This window comes from Tachyglossus aculeatus, chromosome 5 (assembly GCF_015852505.1).
Source record: "Tachyglossus aculeatus isolate mTacAcu1 chromosome 5, mTacAcu1.pri, whole genome shotgun sequence".
Taxonomy (NCBI): Eukaryota; Metazoa; Chordata; class Mammalia; order Monotremata; family Tachyglossidae; genus Tachyglossus; species Tachyglossus aculeatus.
The window spans coordinates 54,616,417-54,634,356 of NC_052070.1; the positions used below are offsets into that span (position 1 = coordinate 54,616,417).

A 17,940-nucleotide genomic window follows, 5' to 3' on the forward strand; every position below is an offset into this window, starting at 1 on the left:
CGTACAGAGAGCCGGCTGCCTGGTCCCTCCACTTTCCCTGAGCTGGGCCTAGTGAGGCAGTAGGGCTCCTGAGAGCGGAGCCCACAGTGGAGCTAAATAGGTGGCCAGGTGGCTCCCATCCCCCTGCCTGCCTCTGCCCAACTTGGTCCATTAAAGGTCCCAGGGAAAAGCCAGCCCATAGCCCTGGGAAGGGAGGAATCCAAGTCATGAGGGAGAAGAGTCCGGGAGTTCCCAGCCTCCCAGTTCCAGGCTTCCCCAGCCCAGAGCAGGGGCAGCTCAAACCAGCTGGCAGTAGCCTCCTCTGGGGAGGAAAGGAAGGACCCTGGGTTGAGTCAGAGTCCGGGATTCCCACTACCCTCAGCAGGGTAAGTCCCTCCACCTCTTCTGAGTGGAGCCTCCAGAGCCTCCATTCGCCTCCACTCACCAGGGGGTCCCTTCCCCAGGCACAGAGGCTGTGGAAGAGGTGGATAGGACCTGAAACCTGCTCCCAGCTCCAAGCCAGGCACAGGTGGGGGCATTCTAAAATCCTGGGATCATGGTTACTGTCCAGGAAATCAGAAACCCAGGGAGCCAGCCCAGCCCAGCCTGCAGAGGGGCCACGTTAGGGGAGTTCTAAAGTCCTGGGGTCATGAGTACAGGTCCGGGCAGCCAGAGACCCAGGAATTCGGCCCAACCCAGCCCTGCCAAGGGGCCGCTTCGGGCCGGGCGGGGGAGTTCTAAAGTTTGGGGTCACAACTATGGTCCGGGCAGAGTACTGGGGAGCCAGCCCAGCAAGGGGCTGCTCCGGACCGGGCAGAGGAGTTCTAAAATCCTGGGGTCGCAGCTATGATCCAGGCAGTCAGAGCCCTGGGGAGACAGCCAAGCCTAGCCCTGCTGAGGGGTCGCTCTGGGCCGGGCAGGGGAAGCCAAGCCCCGGCGGTCAAACCGTCTCTTCCTCCAGCTTGCGGGTAGCGCTCTTGATCCTCCTGTTCTCCCGCAGGTTGCGTAGACGGGCACCGAAGCTCACAATCTCTTCCACGTAGGCCCTGGGCACCCAGCCCCTCTCGCCATCGGCCAACCGGATCCCCTCCAGCCAACCTGAGGGCACACCACAACCTGAGGGTGTGGTCGGCTAGGGTCAGCAGGGGACACAACCGGGGGCTTCTGTCTTCATTTAAGAAATGCCTGGCTGGACTCTGCGCCCAAAGGGTTAACTCTTCCCCTCCTCTTAACCTACCTGGAGGAAAGGGGCTGGACCTGATGCTCTCCTGAGGACCCCTTTCACTCCAGGATTCCAGGATTCTAACACCCTAAGAACCTTGGGCAAGAAGGATCTTCTTGAAAGATCAACTCAATCATCCCCCTCCCTCCAGGCCGGCCCCACCTGGTTCACTCCAGCTGTTCAGCCAGAATTTCTCCTCTTTTTATCGCATCCCCCAGACAGGGAGAGTCCAGTCCCTTAGGCTTCCAACAACAACGCCATGCCAAGTTCCTTCTAGCCACCCCATGCCAATTCAAGTCTGTTTCCTCTCCTGTCCACCCCACGCCAGTTCAAGTCCATTTACTCTTCTATCCTCAGTGTCTAAAACTTGCCTTGTGGTTTACAGGGTTCCTCCGAACTCCCATTCCTCCCCTTTCCCCATGTCAGGTGGCAGGGGTGGGAGTTGGAAGGGACCACCACTCACCATCGCTGGTCTTGGTCTTGACTGCCAGGATGTCAGCCTTCTCCAGAGTCAGCTCATCAGGCTGCAGGGCCTTGTAGGCTCTGATGCACTGCACCTGGGGAGAGTCTGGGAGCAAGGCAGGAGGAGGTGAGAATCAATGGGAATGAAGGGTCGGAGGAGGCAGGGATTGGGGGGAAAGAGGAGAGAGCTCACAGGCAAGGGGGCAGGGTATGATCAATCAAGAAATGGTCTTTACTGAACACCTTCTGCTGGAATGTAAGCTCCTTATGGGCAGGGACTGTGTCGCTGCTATTCTGTACCCACCTCCTAAATGCCCAGTACAGTACACCACACCAAGGAAGCACTCAAGAAATGCTACTATCAGTCAATAGTATTTACTGAATGCTCACTCTGTGTAAAGCACTGCACTAAGCATTCACGAGAGTTCAATATAAAAGAGGTGGCCCTGCCCAAAAGGGGCTTACAGTCTTGTTGGGGAGACAGACAAGAAAATAGATTACAGATAGGGGTAGGTGTAGAGTATAAAGGTTTAGACATAAATGCTGAGGGGCTGGTGGCGGGGTGTGTCAAAATACTTGAGGACTACAAACCTAAGTATATAAGCAGTGCAGGTGAGAGGGAAAATAGGGTGAGGAAAAGAGAGGTTAATCAGAGAAGGCTTCTTGAAAGAGATGATTTTAAAAGGACTTCAAAGTTGGGGAGAATGGAGGTCTGTAGGATATGAAGGGGGAGGGAGTGTCAGGCCAATTAATCAATTAATCAATCAATCAAGAAAAGGGATATGAGCAAGGGGTCAGCTGTGAGTTAGGATCAATGTACACTGAGTAGCTTGGTGTTAGAGCAGTGAAGTGTGAGGGCTAGGTTGTAGTATGTTGCCAACTTGTACTTCCCAAGCGCTTAGTACAGTGCTCTGCACACAGTAAGTGCTCAATAAATATGATTGAATGAATGAATAGTAGATCAGCGAGGTGAGGTGGAGGAGGCAAGGTGATTGAGTGCTTTAAAGTTGAAGGTGAGGAGTTTCTGTTTGATGCCGAGGTGGGTGGGCAACCACTGCAGGTTTTTGAGTGGGGAGATGTGGGTTCAACTTTTTTTAGAAAAATGATCAGGCAGCAGAGTGAGGAATGGACTGGAGTGGATAGAGACAGGAGACAAGGAAGTAATAGAGATGGCTGATGTAGTTGTCAAGGTGGGAAATAAGTGCTTGGATCAGCGTGGTAGCAGTCTGGATGGCCTTTACCACGTCTTTCCCCTAGCCTGGAATCAGAAGCAGCATGGCTCAGTGGAAAGAGCATGGGCTTTGGAGTCGGAGGTCATGGGTTCAAATCCCGGCTCCGCCAATTGTCAGCTGTGTGACTCTGGGCAAGTCACTTCACTTCTCTGTGCCTCAGTTCCCTCATCTGGAAAATGGGGATTAAGACAGTGAGCCCCCCCTTGGGACAACCTGATCACCTTGTAACCTCCCCAGTGCTTAGAACAGTGCTTTGCACATAGTAAGTGCTTAATAAATGCCATCATCATCATCATCACACCCCCATCCCATATATGCCAGACCACCACCATCCACACCTTCAAAGCCTTATTAAGCCACATCTCCTCCAATAGACCTTTCCCTATTAAGCCCTCTTTTCCTGGGCTCCCTCTCCCTACTGTGTCATCTGTGCACTTGGATCTGTGACCTTTGGGCATTTGATATTCACCCCACCCTCAACTCCACAGCACTTATGCACATATCTTTAATGGAAAGAGTGCAGGCTTGAGAGTCAGAGGTAATGGGTTCTACTCCCAGCTCCGCCACATGTCTGCTGTGTGGCCTTGGGCAAGTCACTTAACTTCTCTGTACCTCAGTTCCCTCATCTGGAAAATGGGGATTAAGACTGTGAGCCCCCCGTGGGACAACCTGATTACCTTGTACTTACCCCAGTGCTTAGAACAGTGCTTCGCACATAGTAAGCACTTAGTACCATAATTATTATTATTTAAATTATATATCAAATTTAAAATTAAATTAAAATTAAATTATAATTACACTAACATCTGTATCCCACTGTAGACTATAAGCTTGTGCACAGGGAATGTGTCTGCCAACTGTTGCATTGTACTCTCCCAAGTGCTTAGTCTAGTGCTCTGCACATAGTAAGCGCTTAATAAATACCATTGATGATGATGATGATGATAATGCTGGAGAGGAAGGGACAGTTTATAGAGATGTTGGGATGGCAGAGCAAGAGACAGATGGCATAATAATAATGATTATGGTATTTGTTAAGCACTTACTTTGTGCCAAGCACTGTTCTAAGCACTGGGGTAGATACAAGGTAATCTGGTTGTCCCCTGTGGGGCTCACAGTCGTAATCCCCATTTTACAGATGAGGGAACTGAGGCCCAGAGAAGTTAAGTGACTTGCCCAAGGTCATACAGCAGGCAAGTGGCAGAGCGGGGATTAGAACCCACGACCTTTAACTTCCAAGCCCGTGCTCTTTCCACAAAGCCACACTTGAGGATAATGTCAAAGTTATGGGGCCTGTGAAACAGGGAGGATGGTGGTGTTATCTGCAGGGATAGGAAAGAGAAGGAGGACAAGGTTTGTGTGAGAAGATGAGGAGTTCTGTTTTGGGCATAAGTTTGAGGTATCAGCAGAACATACAAGTAGAAACGTTCTAAAGACAGAAGGAAAAAGAGAGTGCAGAGAAGGAGAGAGATCCGAGCTAGAGAGGTTTGTTTAGGAATCATCCATGTTGAGATAAAGTTGAAGCTGGGGGAGACAATGTGTTCTCCAAGGAAGTTGGTGTAGATGGAGAATAGAAGGGGACCCAGAACTGAGCTTTGATGAACTCCCAATTAGAGGGTGGGAGATGGAGAAAAAGCCTGTGAAAGACACTTAGAAGGAGCAGCCAGAGAGATGGAAGGAAAACCAAGAGAGGACAGCATCCGTGACTTCTACTGTGCACAGAGTGCTGTACTAAGTGCTTTGGACAGTACATTAAAGGTAGAAGAGTTGGTTCTTGCTCTCAAGGAACTTACAATCTAGTGTTGGGGGTGGGCCAGAGCACAGAGTACTTGCAAGATAGGGATGAAGGAGAGAATAGACAGATGGACAGGTGAATAATTTAGTGGCTAGAAAGTGTGTCAATCGATATGAATATAAGTGCTCCACATGGCAGGATGTGTGCATAAATGTGGAGGGGGCAAGTTGAGAGGAGGTGACCTAAGAAGGAGAAAATGAATCAGGGAAAGTCTGATGAGTGAGGTGGGCTTGCAGAAGGGTTTTCAAGATGCTGTGGCCTGGTGGATTTGAAGAAGAAGAGACTTCCAGGCAGGAGGAAGGGTGTGAGCTCGGAGTCATAGGTGGGAGAGATGAGGACGAAGCACAATGAATAGGTTAGACTGAGAGGAATGAAGGGTATAAGCTGGGGTGTAGTGGGAGAAGAGAGTGGATTAGTAGGAGGAAGAGTGCTGATGGAGCACCTTAAAAGCAGACGATGAGGAGTGTCTACCTGATGCAGAGAGGAATGTGCACCCCTGGAGATTTTTGAGGAGTGGGGTTGTGTGTGCAGAATTCTGTCTTGGAAAGATGATCCGGGCAGTGGGCTGATGTATGTGGACTGGGGAGGTGGATGGAGAAGCTGGAGGCAGGGAGGTCAGCAAGGAGGCTGAGGCAGAGGTCCAGACAGGTGGTGTGATGAAGACCTGGGCCAGGTGCTGGCTGTGGGGAGGCGGGTGGGTGGGGAGGGAGACAGGCAGGAGGGGGTAGAGATGGCTGTTGGGGGAGATGGATTCATTCATTCATTCAATCGTATTTATTGAGCGCTTACTGTCTGCAGAGCACTGTACTAAGCGCTTGGGAAGTACAAGTTGGCAACATATAGAGACGGTCCCTACCCAACAACGGGCTCACAGTCTAGAAGGGGGAGACAGGCAACAAAACCAAACATGTGGACAGGTGTCAAGTCGTCAGAACAAATGGAATTAAAGCTAAATGCACATCATTAACAAAATAAATGGAATAGTAAATATGTACAAGTAAAATCAATAGAGTGATAAATCTGTACAAACATATACACAGGTGCTGTGGGGAGGGGAAGGAGGTAGGGCGGGGGAATGGGGAGGAGGAGAGGAAAAGGGGGCTCAGTCTGGGAAGGCCTCTTGGAGGAGGTGAGCTCTTAGTAGGGCTTTGAAGGGAGGAAGAGAGCTAGCTTGGCGGATGTGTGGAGGGAGGGCATTCCGGGCCAGGGGGAGGACGTGGGCTGGGGGTCGATGGAGGGACAGGCGAGAACGAGGTGGATGGGTGGTGGGGTGGGCAGAGGAGGGCGGAGGGCGGGAAGGTGGCTGTTGGGGTGGCCAGCGGGCAGTGGGGTGGGAGGAGGCGGGGCAGGTCGGGGTAGATACCTTCTCTCCCGCTGAAATACTCCTTGTCAGCCTCGGGGCTGGATGGGGACAGGGCAGAGATCCACCGTTGCTTCTCACTCCTGCAGGAAGGAGTGTCAGGAATGGCAGAGCCAGGAGGAGCCCCGAGAGAACCTCCCACAGTCACCCACTCCAAGGCCCCAGTCTGGAGCACGGCCCCCACAAATGTTACGTCCAGTGCCTTCCCTGAGCTGGGGAATTCCTTCCCTGGCCTGCACCCCCTATCTGCTCCTGCTCAGCATCCACCCCAGCCAAGGGTGTCTTGAAAACAGTCAATCAATCACTCATAATAACAATAATCATCATCACTGTGGCATTTGTAAAGTACTCACTATGTTCATTCATTCGATTGTATTTATTGAGCTCTTAATGTGTGCAGAGCACTGTACCCAGGGCTTGGGAGAGTACAATGTAACAATAAACAGACATATTCCCTGCCCACAGTGAGCTTACAGTCTAGAGTGCTAATAATAATAATAATGATAGTATTCTTTAAGCGCTTACTATGTGCAAAGCACTGTTCTAAGTGCTGGGAAGGTTACAAGGTGATCAGGTTGTCCCACGGGGGGCTCACAGTTTTAATCCCCATTTAATCCCCATTTTACAGATGAGGTAACTGAGGCCCAGAGAAGTTAAGTGACTTGCCCAAAGTCACATAGCTGACAGTTGGAGGAACCAGGATTTGAACCCATGACCTCTGACTCCAAAGCCCTTGCTCTTTCCACTGAGCCACGTTGCTTCTAAGAGCTGGAGTAGACACAAGTTAATCAGGTCAGACACAGTCCCTGTCTCCCATGGGACTTATAGTCTAAGTAGGAGGGAGCATCCTCCCCATCCCCCCACCCCGCCTTACCTCCTTCCCCTCCCCACAGCACCTGTATATATGTATATATGTTTGCACACATTTATTGCTCTATTTATTTAATTTACTTGTACATATTTATTCTATTTATTTTATTTTGTTAATATGTTTTGTTTTGTTGTCTGTCTCCCCCTTCTAGACTGTGAGCCTGCCATTGGGTAGGGACCATCTCTATATGTTGCCAACTTGTACTTCCCAAGTGCTTAGTACAGTGCTCTGCAGACAGTAAGCACTCAATAAATACGATTCAATGAATGAATGAATGAAATACTGAATTCCCTTTTTAAAGATGAGGAAACTGAGGTACAAAGAAGTGAAGTGACTTGCCAAAGGCCACATAGCACCTAGCAGGCGTGTGGCAGAGTCAGGATTAGAACCCAGTCCCCTGACTCTCAGGCTGCACTCTTTCCAGGAGGTCACACTGCTTCAATTAATGGTAATATTTATTGAGCTCTCAACTTGGTCAGAGCTCTGCACTCAGCGCTTGAGAAAGTTTGATAGTTTGTAGAAATGATTCCTGCCCTCAAGGAGCTTACAATCTAGCAGCGTGGCTCAGTGGAAAGAGCAGGGGCTTGGGAGTCAGAGGTCATGGGTTCTAATCCCGGTTCCGCCACTTGTCAGCTGTGTGACTTTGGGCAAGTCACTTCACTTCTCTATGCCTCAGTTCCCTCATCCGGAAAATGGGGGTTAAGACTGTGAGCCCCACGTGGGACAACCTGATTACCTTGTATCCTCCTCAGCACTTAGAACAGTGCTTGGCACATAGTAAGCGCTTAACAAATACCATTATTACCATTATTATTATTAGTGGGGAGCCCCATGGACTGCCCAACGCCTGCTCAGGATGGGTGATGGACCAACCACCCCTACCTAGCCCCACATCTACCCGCAAAGGCCTTCAAGAGCCAGAGAGAGATGTCAGAGCCAAGTCCCTGAGAAGCAGTGTGGCCTAGTAGATACAGCACAGGCCTCGGAGTCAGAAGAACCAGGGTTCTTATCCCAACTTTGCCACCTGTCTGCTGTATGACCTTGGGCAAGTCACAACTTCCCTGGGCCTCATTTTCCTCATCTGGAAAAAGGGTGTTAAAACTGTGAGCCCCACGTGGCACACGGGCAAGTCACTTAACTTCTCTGTGCCTCAGTTACCTCATCTGTAAAATGGGGATTAAGACTGTGAGCCCCCCGTGGAACAACCTGATCACTCTGTAACCTCCCTAGCACTTAGAACAGTGCTTTGCACATAGTAAGCGCCTAATAAATGCCATAAGTATCAGTATTATTAATCCCAACTTTGCCACCTGTCTGCTGTATGACCTTGAGCAAGTCACAACTTCCTTGGGCCTCATTTTCCTCATCTGTAAAAAGGGGATTAAAAACTGAGCCCCACTTGACACATGGACAAGTCACTTAACTTCTCTGTGCCTCAGTTACCTCATCTGTAAAACGGGGATTAAGACTGTGAGCCCCCCGTGGGACAACCTGATCACCCTGTAACCTCCCCAGCACTTAGAACAGTGCTTTGCACATAGTAAGCGCTTAATAAATGCCATCAGTATCAGTATTATTAATCCCAACTTTACCACCTGTCTGCTGTATGACACTGGGCAAGTCACAACTTCCCTGGGCCTCATTTTCCTCATCTGTAAAAAGGGGATTAAAACTGTGAGCCCCACGTGACACATGGGCAAGTCACTTAACTTCTCTGTGCCTCAGTTACCTCACCTGTAAAATGAGGATTAAGACTGTGAGCCCCCCGTGGGACAACCTGATCACCTTGTAACCTCCCCAGCGCTTAGAGCAGTGCTTTGCACATATTAAGTGCTTAATAAATGCCATCAGTATCAGTATTATTAATCCCAACTTTGCCACCTGTCTACTGTATGACCTAGGGCAAGTCACAACTTCCCTGGGCCTTGTTTTCCTCATCTGTAAAAAGGGGATTAAAACCGTGAGCCCCACATGACACAGGGGCAAGCCACTTAACTTCTCTCTGCCTCAGTTCCCTCATCTATAAAATGGGGATTAAGACTGTGAGCCCCCCGTGGGACAACCTGATCACCTTGTAACCTCCCCAGCGCTTAAACCAGTGCTTTGCACATAGTAAGCGCTTAATAAATGCCATCAGTATTATTATTATTACATGGACTGTGCCCAACCTGATTAGATTTTATCTACCCCAGCATTTAGTAATGTCAGGCACATGGTAAGTGCTTTACAAATACCATTTTTTTTTTAATAAAAAAAGCAACCTCTCTGGTGGGTGCCAAGCTGAACCAGCAGCCCCGGGAGGAGCTGGGCTCAGAGGTCCCGGGCCACCAGAACCAGCTTCCAGGGACCACCCCCTCAGCCCATCAAGCCTGAATCCCCATGCCAATATGGCTCGCCTATGGCCTGCCCATGGCTGGCCTGGACCAGGAAGCAGGGCAGTGTGATGGGCAGAGGAGCAGGAGGAGCTTCTCTGCTCCAACGCCCACCCCCCAGGGGCACCTACTCAGTGTGTGCCCGCAGCAGGAGCTGGTGCTTGATCCGCTGCTGACTGTGGAAGAGCTGCAGGAGGAAGATCTGGCCGGGGACTCCCTGTAGCTTCCAACTCAGATCCTTCACCTTCAGCTCGGGCACCTGGGCATAGACGAACACGGCAAACTTCCCCGTCCTGCAGGCGCGGGAGACACTCAAGGACAGCCCAGGGTCCCTGAATCCTGCCCTCCTCGGTGCCCCCAGCTCAGCAGGTCTGCCCAAGAGCTTTGGGAATTGCCCCCAAGGCCGTGCCGCAGCATCACCCCCACCACGGGGGAGGGCAATGGAGGGCTATGGGGCCTCTCGAATAATAATAATAATAATTGTTATAGTAGTATTTTGGCGTGCAGACACCAAACACCTGGAGGTGGGCAGAAACAGGGAGCATTGGCCCGGGGAGATGAAGGAGGCAGGGATGGGCCCCCCGCCCTCGCCCTCCCAGCCCTGGCTCCTGCCGGCCACTCACTCCTTCCTGCGGGAGAGCAGCAGACAGTCATTGAAGAGGTGCAAGTAGACAGCCTTCCTGGACAGCTTGAGCTTGGTGGGGGTCGCGGTGGGTGGGAGGGGGGGAGCCAGCTCCACTAGCTCCCCGTGCCGCACCAGCCAGCGGGACTGGGAGATCAGTGGGAAGATCTAGGCATGGGGAGAGGCATGTCGGCTCCAAGGGATGGGGAGGGCACAGGGAATGTGGGGGGTGGGGGCTGGAGCCGGGAGGGCGGGAGGATAGGGGGCCCTGGCCCCTGGGATGAGAGGACCCCTGGGTCCCCAAGGGAGGAGACCCCCATCTTCCCAGGCTCTGCCCCCACTGGCTGCCCCGTCACTCACCTTGCTCTCAAAATGGATCTTCTTGTTGAGGTGAATGAGCTCCTCCGTCCTCTTCATGGACTGGACACTGGCATTGCATTCCTGCACCAGCTGAACAGGGTGGGTGCCAGGGTTGAGCCACCTGCCACTCCTGCCGATCAGGGTGCCTGGGTCTTCCCCAGGTACCTGCTCCAAGACCCCAGGAGGGCTCTGGGGCTGGGAGAGACGCCCACCCCGGACACCGTGCTTCAGAGGCGGAGCATGCAGGGGTCTGGGCCTTGGCAGAGGCCGCTGAGCCCAACAGGGGCCTGGCAGAGAGCTGGGGCTTGTGCCCCAGGAGGGAACCCGGATACCTGGGTTCTTCTCTGCCTGGTTCTCGGGCAATCAACCCCTCTCCCATTAGAATGCCAGCTCCTTGTGGGCAGGAAACTTGCTGCTTCTTTATTTTGCACTTCCCAAGAACCTAATATAGATCACCCAAACAAGTAGGCACTTTTAAAATGCTACTACTACTGCTACTTCTCTGGGACTCAGTTTCCCTACCTGCCAAACGGGGACTGTGGGAGGACCAGTGAGACCTCTGCACCCAGATGGCTATGGGATCTCTGCAGGGGAGTCAAAAGGGAGAAGGGTGAAAGGGAAAGCAGGGAGAAGGGGGGAAGAGGGCCCAGCTCACCTTCTTGAGCTCGTTGAAGGCCTTGGTGGCTATGTCTTCTCCGGGAGAAGACTGTGCTGTCCGCTTCAGGATGTTCTGCGGGAAAAAGGAGGGCCCTGCTGAGGTGGCCCAGGGCTTCTGGCACCTCTCTCTCTCCCAGACCCCAGGGCCCCCCGAGGCAGGACCCATCCTTTGCTGTCAAGCCGGGCCGGTTTGGGAGCTGAAGTAGATCCTCTAAGGGGGGTCAGGAACTCAGGTGTGTGGGCACCTTGTCTCAAGCTCATGGAGCCCTGTGGGTGGCTGGGCCTCTCCCCTCCCCCTGCTCCAGCTCTAAGAGGGCAGGCTTCCTGGTCCGCTGCCTTGGGTACCTCCACCAGCATCTTGAGGCGGGTGATCCTCTGGAAGGGCAGGATGAGGAAGGAGGTGAGGGGAAGACGCTGACAAATGGGCGCCTCCTCCAGCCGGGCCAGGATGCCGGGAAACTTGGGGTTCTCCAGTCTGGAAAAACCATCCTGGGGTGAAGCGTGGGCAGGACACACTAAACGTGGGGAAGGGGGCAGAGTGCGGGCACCCAGGGGCTTCTCCAGCAGCAGATACCTGACCCCGGACTCCCAGACCTGCCAATCACCAGGCCCCTGCTTCTGAACCACCAATCTGCCAATCACCAGCCCCCTGCTAATCACCAGTCGCCTGACCTCAGATCTATCAATTGCCAGCCTCCCGCCTCTGAACCCCCAGATCCGTCAAGACACCAACTCCTTGCCCCGACCCCCAAAATCTGCTACCTTCCACAACCCTTCTAAGTCCCTCCTCACTACCTTCTGGTTCTCCCCAGCTCTCCTGGGGCTCTGGCATCCTCTGAGAAAGGTTCCCCTTCGGTCTCAGAGCACCCACACTCCCTGGCTGGCCCCAGGGCTGCCGGGACACTCCTCCCTGGGTCCAGGGTCCGAGCACAATCTGTCCCTGCCGCTCCCTCCTTCTCTCTCCGCCTCCCTCCCTCCTTCCCTGGGGCCTCCCTCTCGCTTAGGTAGGGCAGGAGGTGAGCCAGGTGGCAGGGAGAGAGGCTTGGGTCCCATTGCTGGCTGATTCAGGGGCTCGGGTACCAAGCTCAGTGAGGTGGAAGGGCCGGGGAGAAGAGTGAAGGAGCGTGTCTGTCTGCAGGGGACAGGGGCTCCTTAGAGCCAGGAGAGGAGGCCAGAGCTGTGAGGGGGTGGGAGGATGGAGGGAGGCCTCTCGTGCAGCCCCCTGCCCAGGGCCGAAATGCAACACTCCCACCCAGAGAGAGCCCTGTTCTGGAATAAACCACCAATTTGAAATCTGGCCATCTGCACCCCTGCGGGGCCATGCCTTGGAGACGGGGGATAGGGGGCAGGGGGCCAGAGGTCCAGCCTACCTCTGCTTCCCCCACCTTCCAACTGTCCTCCTCTGGTCTTTCCATGGCCTCCAGCCCCAGGCTCCCCGGTGCTCCCAACACCAACCCTCAGAGCTCCCTCCTCCAACCCCCTTCCCGGGGATCCCCCCGCGGTCCCACGCCAGGCCCTCCGTACAGCAGGCGCTGGTAGGTCCGCTCCTGGTAGGCCTGGTTGGTGAGGTAGGGCAGGTAGACGCGGCGGAAAGCCGGGCAGTGGCGCAGGACGATATCGCACACTTCGAAGCGAAGCACGTCCCTCTCCAGCTGCTGCTCCAGCTCCTGCAGGAACCTGGGGGCAGGACCGAGGCGGGTGGCCGGTGGGCAGGAGTCCCGCTTTCTGTCCCAACTGGGGACAGAGGCGCGGGCACCCCACCCCCGCTGCGGGCAGGTCACGGCCCCTCCGTGGGGACTCCACGAGGTACCCAGCTCATCACCGTGGCTTAGCGGAAAGAGCAAGGGCTTGGGAGTCAGAGGACGTGGGTTCTAATCCCGGCTCCGCCACTTCTCTGCTGTGTGATCTTGGGCAAGCCACTTAACTTCTCTGTGCCTCAGTTCCCTCATCTGTAAAATGGGGATTAAGACTGTGAGCCCCACATGGGACATCCTGATTACCTTGTATCTACTCCAGTGCTTAGAACAGTGCTTGGCACATAGTAGGCGCTTAACAAATACCATCAACAGCATCATCCCCAGGCCCCGACCTGGCTGGGTGCCCCGGGCTCGGCCCCCGTCCTCCGCTGGGAAGTGGGCGGCGGGCGGGCAGGGCGAGGGGCGAGTGGGGACGACGCCAGTCCGAAAGGCCAGCCCTCACCTCTCGCTGGTGTCCTTGACCTCGGGCAGCTTGGAGAAGAGCCACTGCTTCTCCTGGGCCCCTAAGCATTCGCCCAGCTCCCTCGAGCACAGGAAGTGCCCCACGGCCACCGACAGGCTGTGGATGTAGGAGGCCTCCGACGTGATCAGCTCAAACTTGGCCTGGAGGACATGCGGGAGGGGCAGCCCCGTGAGGATCCCCCCACCCCAGGGAGAGGAGTCTCCTCCCTTCCAGGTCAGGCAGAAGACCCAGGTGTTCCTCTCTGCCCGCCAGGGACCAAGGCCACCACTTCCCTCCTTCCCATGGATTCTGTCCCCTGCCCTCTCCCTCTTTCCTTTCCTTAGCAGCCCTACCCTGGGCTCCCACATCACCAGGCTCCCATCACAAACAGGCTCCCAACCCACAAGCTCCCTTGCTAGGAAGCAGCGTGGCTCAGTGGAAAGAGCCTGGGCTTTGGAGTCAGAGGTCATGGGTTCAAATTCCGACTCCGCCAATTGATGATAATAATAATAATAATGGCATTTATTAAGTGCTTACTATGTGCAAAGCACTGTTCTAAGCGCTGGGGAGGTTACAAGGTGATCAGGGTGTCCCACGGGGGGCTCACAGTCTTCATCCCCATTTTACAGATGAGGTAACTGAGGCACAGAGAAGTTAAGCGACTTGCCCAAAGTCACACAGCTGACAATTGGCGGAACCAGGATTTGAACCCATGACCTCTGACTTCAAAGCCCGTGCTCTTTCCACTGAGTCACACTGCTTCTTGTCAGCTGTGTGACTTTGGGCAAGTCACTTAACTTCTCTGGGCCTCATCTGTAAAATGGGGGCTAAGACTGTGAGCCCCCCGTGGGACAACCTGACCACCTTGTAACCTCCCCAGCGCTTAGAACAGTGCTTTGCACATAGTAAGCGCTTAATAAATGCCATTATTATTATTATTATTATTACCCCCAGGCTCCCGTGCCCTCCAGGCTCCCATGCTTCCCAGGCTCCCATCCTCCCAGGCTCCTGTGCCACCACCCTGGGCTTCTGTCCCCCAGGCTCCAGTGCTCCATGGGCTCCATTGCCTTCCTGGCTCCTGTGTCCCATAGGCTCCCACCCCTCCAATTTTCCATGCCCCTCTGGGCTCCCACCCCCCTGGGCTGCCGCTTCCCAGGCTCCCATGCCCCTTAGTCTCCAGTTTCCCCCTGGGTTCCTGCTCCCAGGCTCCTGTGCCCACCCCTGGGCTCCTGCCCCCCAGGCTCTGGCGTCCCACAGGCCAGAGCGGGCTCACCTCCTGCAGTTTGCACTCATGGAGGCTGATGGTGGCCAGCACGCCACTGCCCCGCACGTCGGGGATGTCCTGCCACAGGGAGAAGGTGGAGCTGCGGGAGAAGCGCTGCGCCCGGAAGGAGCTGCTGGGGGACAGGTTGGCGCGCGGCGGGCCTGGCCCCTCCTCCTCCTCCCTTCCTCCTTCCTCCTCTTCCTCCACCTCCTCCGCCACAGCGTCCTCACACTTCTGCCGCTGCAGCTCGCGGTCACTGGCCACGTCGCTGTATTCCTGGTACAGCACAGCTGCAGGGAGGGACACGGGGTGTGGGAAAGGGGATGTGGTACAGAAAACATGGGACATGGGATGCGAGACATGGGACACGGGACATGGGACTTGGGGCATGGGACACGGTACCATGCCCCAGGGAGAAGCAGTGTGCCTCAGTGGATAGAACACGGGCCTGGGTGTCAGAAGGACCTGGGTTCTAAATCCTGGCTTCCCCACTTGTCGGCTGTGTGACCTTGGACAAGTCACTTCACTTCTCTGTGCCTCAGTTACCTCATGTGTAAAATGGAGATTAAGAGTATGAGCCCCATGTGGGACAGGGGCTGTGTCCAACCTGATTGACTTGACAGTGCTTGGCATCATCATCATCATCAATCGTATTTATTGAGCACTTACTGTGTGCAGAGCACTGTACTAAGCGCTTGGGAAGTACAAATTGGCAACATATAGAGACAGTCCCTACCCAACAGTGGGCTTGGCACATAGTAAATGCCCATCAAGTGCCAGTACCTACCTAGGAAATAGGGCAACCTCCCTCTCCTCCCACCCCCCAACCTGAACACTGTTCCGCTGGACTCCCCAGACTCCCCCTACCAAGTCCCATCCATCTCTACCCCTTCCCTGCCCAGCCCAACCCGGGCCACGACCACGGCCCCTCCGCTTACAGTTAAGGAGAAACCGAGACTGGCGCCGCTCATGGGGGACCCAGGTGTTTGGGGCTGGCTCTTCCAGCCTCTCGGGCCTGAGGAGAGATGGGCAAGGAGTCGGGGCGGGGAGGGAGAGAAGTGGGGGGCCGGGGAGGGAGGGAAGGGGCAAGGATAGGGCCAGACAGGGCAGGGGGCACATGGGCTGTCCAGTAGGGCCTGGCCTCCAGCTTCTGGGCAGGGAGAATTACCTAGGGCTGGGCCAGCTGCTTTGCCTCTCTCCGGGTGCCCCCGTTACAGGGGTCACAGTGCCACAACCCTGCGGCTCTGGGCAGCTCGGCTCCGGGCAGCTCTGCTCCTTCCAGAGGCCTTTGCCTGCAGTGAGGAGACCGAGCGGAGCTCGGGTCAATCAATCAATCAATCATATTTATTGAGCGCTTACTGTGTGCAGAGCACTGTACTAAGCGCTTGGGAAGTACAAGTTGGTCACAAGAGGAGCTCAGGCCAGGGACACCTGTCCCTGCCCCTGAAGTGGCAGCCTAGTCAATGCGAAGGGAGGCTTGGGGCCTCCCAAATGGTCAGGCCATAGACCCCCTCCCGCCACCGGCACCGAGCCTGGGAGACAGGCCCCCGAATCTGTTTGACCACCTCCCAAGCACTCATCACAGTGCTCTGCTCAAAGTAAGCACTTAAATGCCATGAATTGACTGACACTCCCCCATCCCTGACCACGTGGCTAGGTCCCCCGGGGGGGGTGTGTTGGCACCTTCTCGGGCAGGCCAGGCCCCCCTCTCCTTGGGCCCAGCCTTGGCAGAGAGGGCCTTGCCCAGGCGAAGGGAGAAGGTGGGGCGTCGCTGGGAGAACTGCAGCCTGTTCATCAGCTCCGAGGCCGAGAAGCGCCTTCTTTCTGGCTCTTTCGTGCCCTCCCGGGCTGGGGTTGGCAGCACCGACTCCAGGGTCTTGGGCACCTCAGGGGCCGCGGGCGGCTCTGGTTCCTCCACTCCAGCCTCCAGGAAGGCCACATGGTCCTCGGAACCAGGGCTGCCTCCTGTATCTTCGCTGTGATATACCCGCATTTTCCGCCCTGGGGGAAGGGGGGATCAGGGTAGCCGGGCCTCTGCCCATCAGGGGCCACAAAGCAACTTCACCTGCCTCTGACAGCCTGGCCCTGTCAGCTGGGCACTGCTTCTTAAGCTGCCAGGTGACAGAGACGTTGCTCCCCCCGCCCCCTCCGAGGCCCAGACCAAAGGCCCAGAAGTGGGCAGAGATGGGAAGAGAAGATGGATCGAGATCTGCTGGCTGGTCAGAGAGAGCTATGCCAGTTCTGAACCTCTTCCCTGGGCATGACCCCTGCTGACTGGAGCAATTCCCCCCACTCCCTGCCCGACTCCCAATCCCAGGAGCAAGTGGCACCCAGGGGGTCACTCACAGGCAGACTTCTCAGAGCTGCGGCTAGCTCGGCGCTGGAGCTCCGGGTGCCGGGGACTCCTGGGTCCCCCCAGGAACTTGTCGAGTGCAGAGTCTCCAAGGGGCAGCGGGTCTGTGGGGCGGGCAAGGGGACAAGGGCACCAGCTGTCCGCCCTGCCCTGTCGGGGCCCGACGCCAGCGGGGACTCCAGGGTTCTGATCCCCAATGGGCAGGGGCCAGAGCAGCCCGTGATCCCGATCTGGGGAGCCCTGAGGTCTCAACAACCAGTGGCTTGGCCTTGCCGGGTCCTCGGTGGAGAAGGGGAAAAGGTCAAAGGTCGCTGGGGTGGGCAGGTCGGTGAAGGACAAGCTCTCTTGTTGGCACACAGCCACCGGGTGGCACCTGGGGCTGGTCGGCTCCTCTGGGTCCTGGGCCGCCCCTCTGGGCAGTGGCCCCAGGGGCCCTGCCCCCAGCCCGTAAGGCAGAGAAGCCAGGTGGGGCTGGAAGTCAGGCTGCGCTCGGTAGTCCATCCCACAGGGCAGGGCCGGCTGCTCTCCTAGACCTGCGGGGGGGAAGAGGAAGAGATGGGCAGAGGAGGCTCCCACCCCAGGTGTCCGAGCCGGAGGGGGCAGAGCTATGGGGCGCAGGGCAGGGCTGGAGGAGAGGGGCCTGGGCAGAGTCCAGAAAGAGATGGGTGGGGGTGGGGGGCAGCCCAGGGGAAGGAAATGGGGAGGGGACACCCTAATCTCCACACTCCCAAAACCCTCTAAGGGGTGGTTCCACTGCTCTCCGGCTCCATACGGAGCCACTGCACAGACATGCACCCACGCACCCACACCCACACACATACACAAACACAGTCTCATAAAGCCACATTCGCAGAGGTACATGGCTACAAACATCCACACACCCACACAGCAAACATCCATTACTCCGTTCAGACTAGCCACCCAGCACACACCTAGTTCATCCACATTAGCACACCTGCATGCACTTCCGTGCACTTTCCCACAGACACACCCACACAGTCCTCCCCCCCGCCACCTCCGGGCCCTGGCAGAGACCCACCCCTGAACCCCACCATGTCCACTCCTGGACCAAGATGGCAGCCCCTCCCCAAGGAGATCTCAGCAGCCTTCAGGGGTCCCCGATCCCAAAAGGGTACAGAGGGGCCCTGCCTCCATACCGTTGGGCCTGCCTGGAGCATCCCAACATCCCAGC

At 55.7% G+C, this 17,940-nt stretch overlaps 1 protein-coding gene across 1 annotated transcript; it reads right to left on the reverse strand.

Moving 5' to 3' along the window:
• Positions 1–218: 218 nt before the first annotated feature.
• ARHGEF19 (Rho guanine nucleotide exchange factor 19) lies at positions 219–17,249 on the reverse strand. The gene is made up of 15 exons (XM_038746986.1): positions 16,742–17,249; positions 16,079–16,396; positions 15,564–15,687; positions 15,334–15,410; positions 14,405–14,685; positions 13,132–13,292; positions 12,457–12,609; positions 11,278–11,407; positions 10,931–11,005; positions 10,276–10,365; positions 9,917–10,083; positions 9,425–9,586; positions 6,054–6,133; positions 1,665–1,769; positions 219–1,077 (listed from the first exon to the last, which is right to left on the reverse strand). The coding sequence occupies exons 1-15, from the start codon at positions 17,247–17,249 to the stop codon at positions 920–922; spliced, it is 2,589 nt and encodes an 862-aa protein (XP_038602914.1). The 3' UTR covers positions 219–919.
• Between the last annotated feature and the right edge of the window lie 691 nt (positions 17,250–17,940).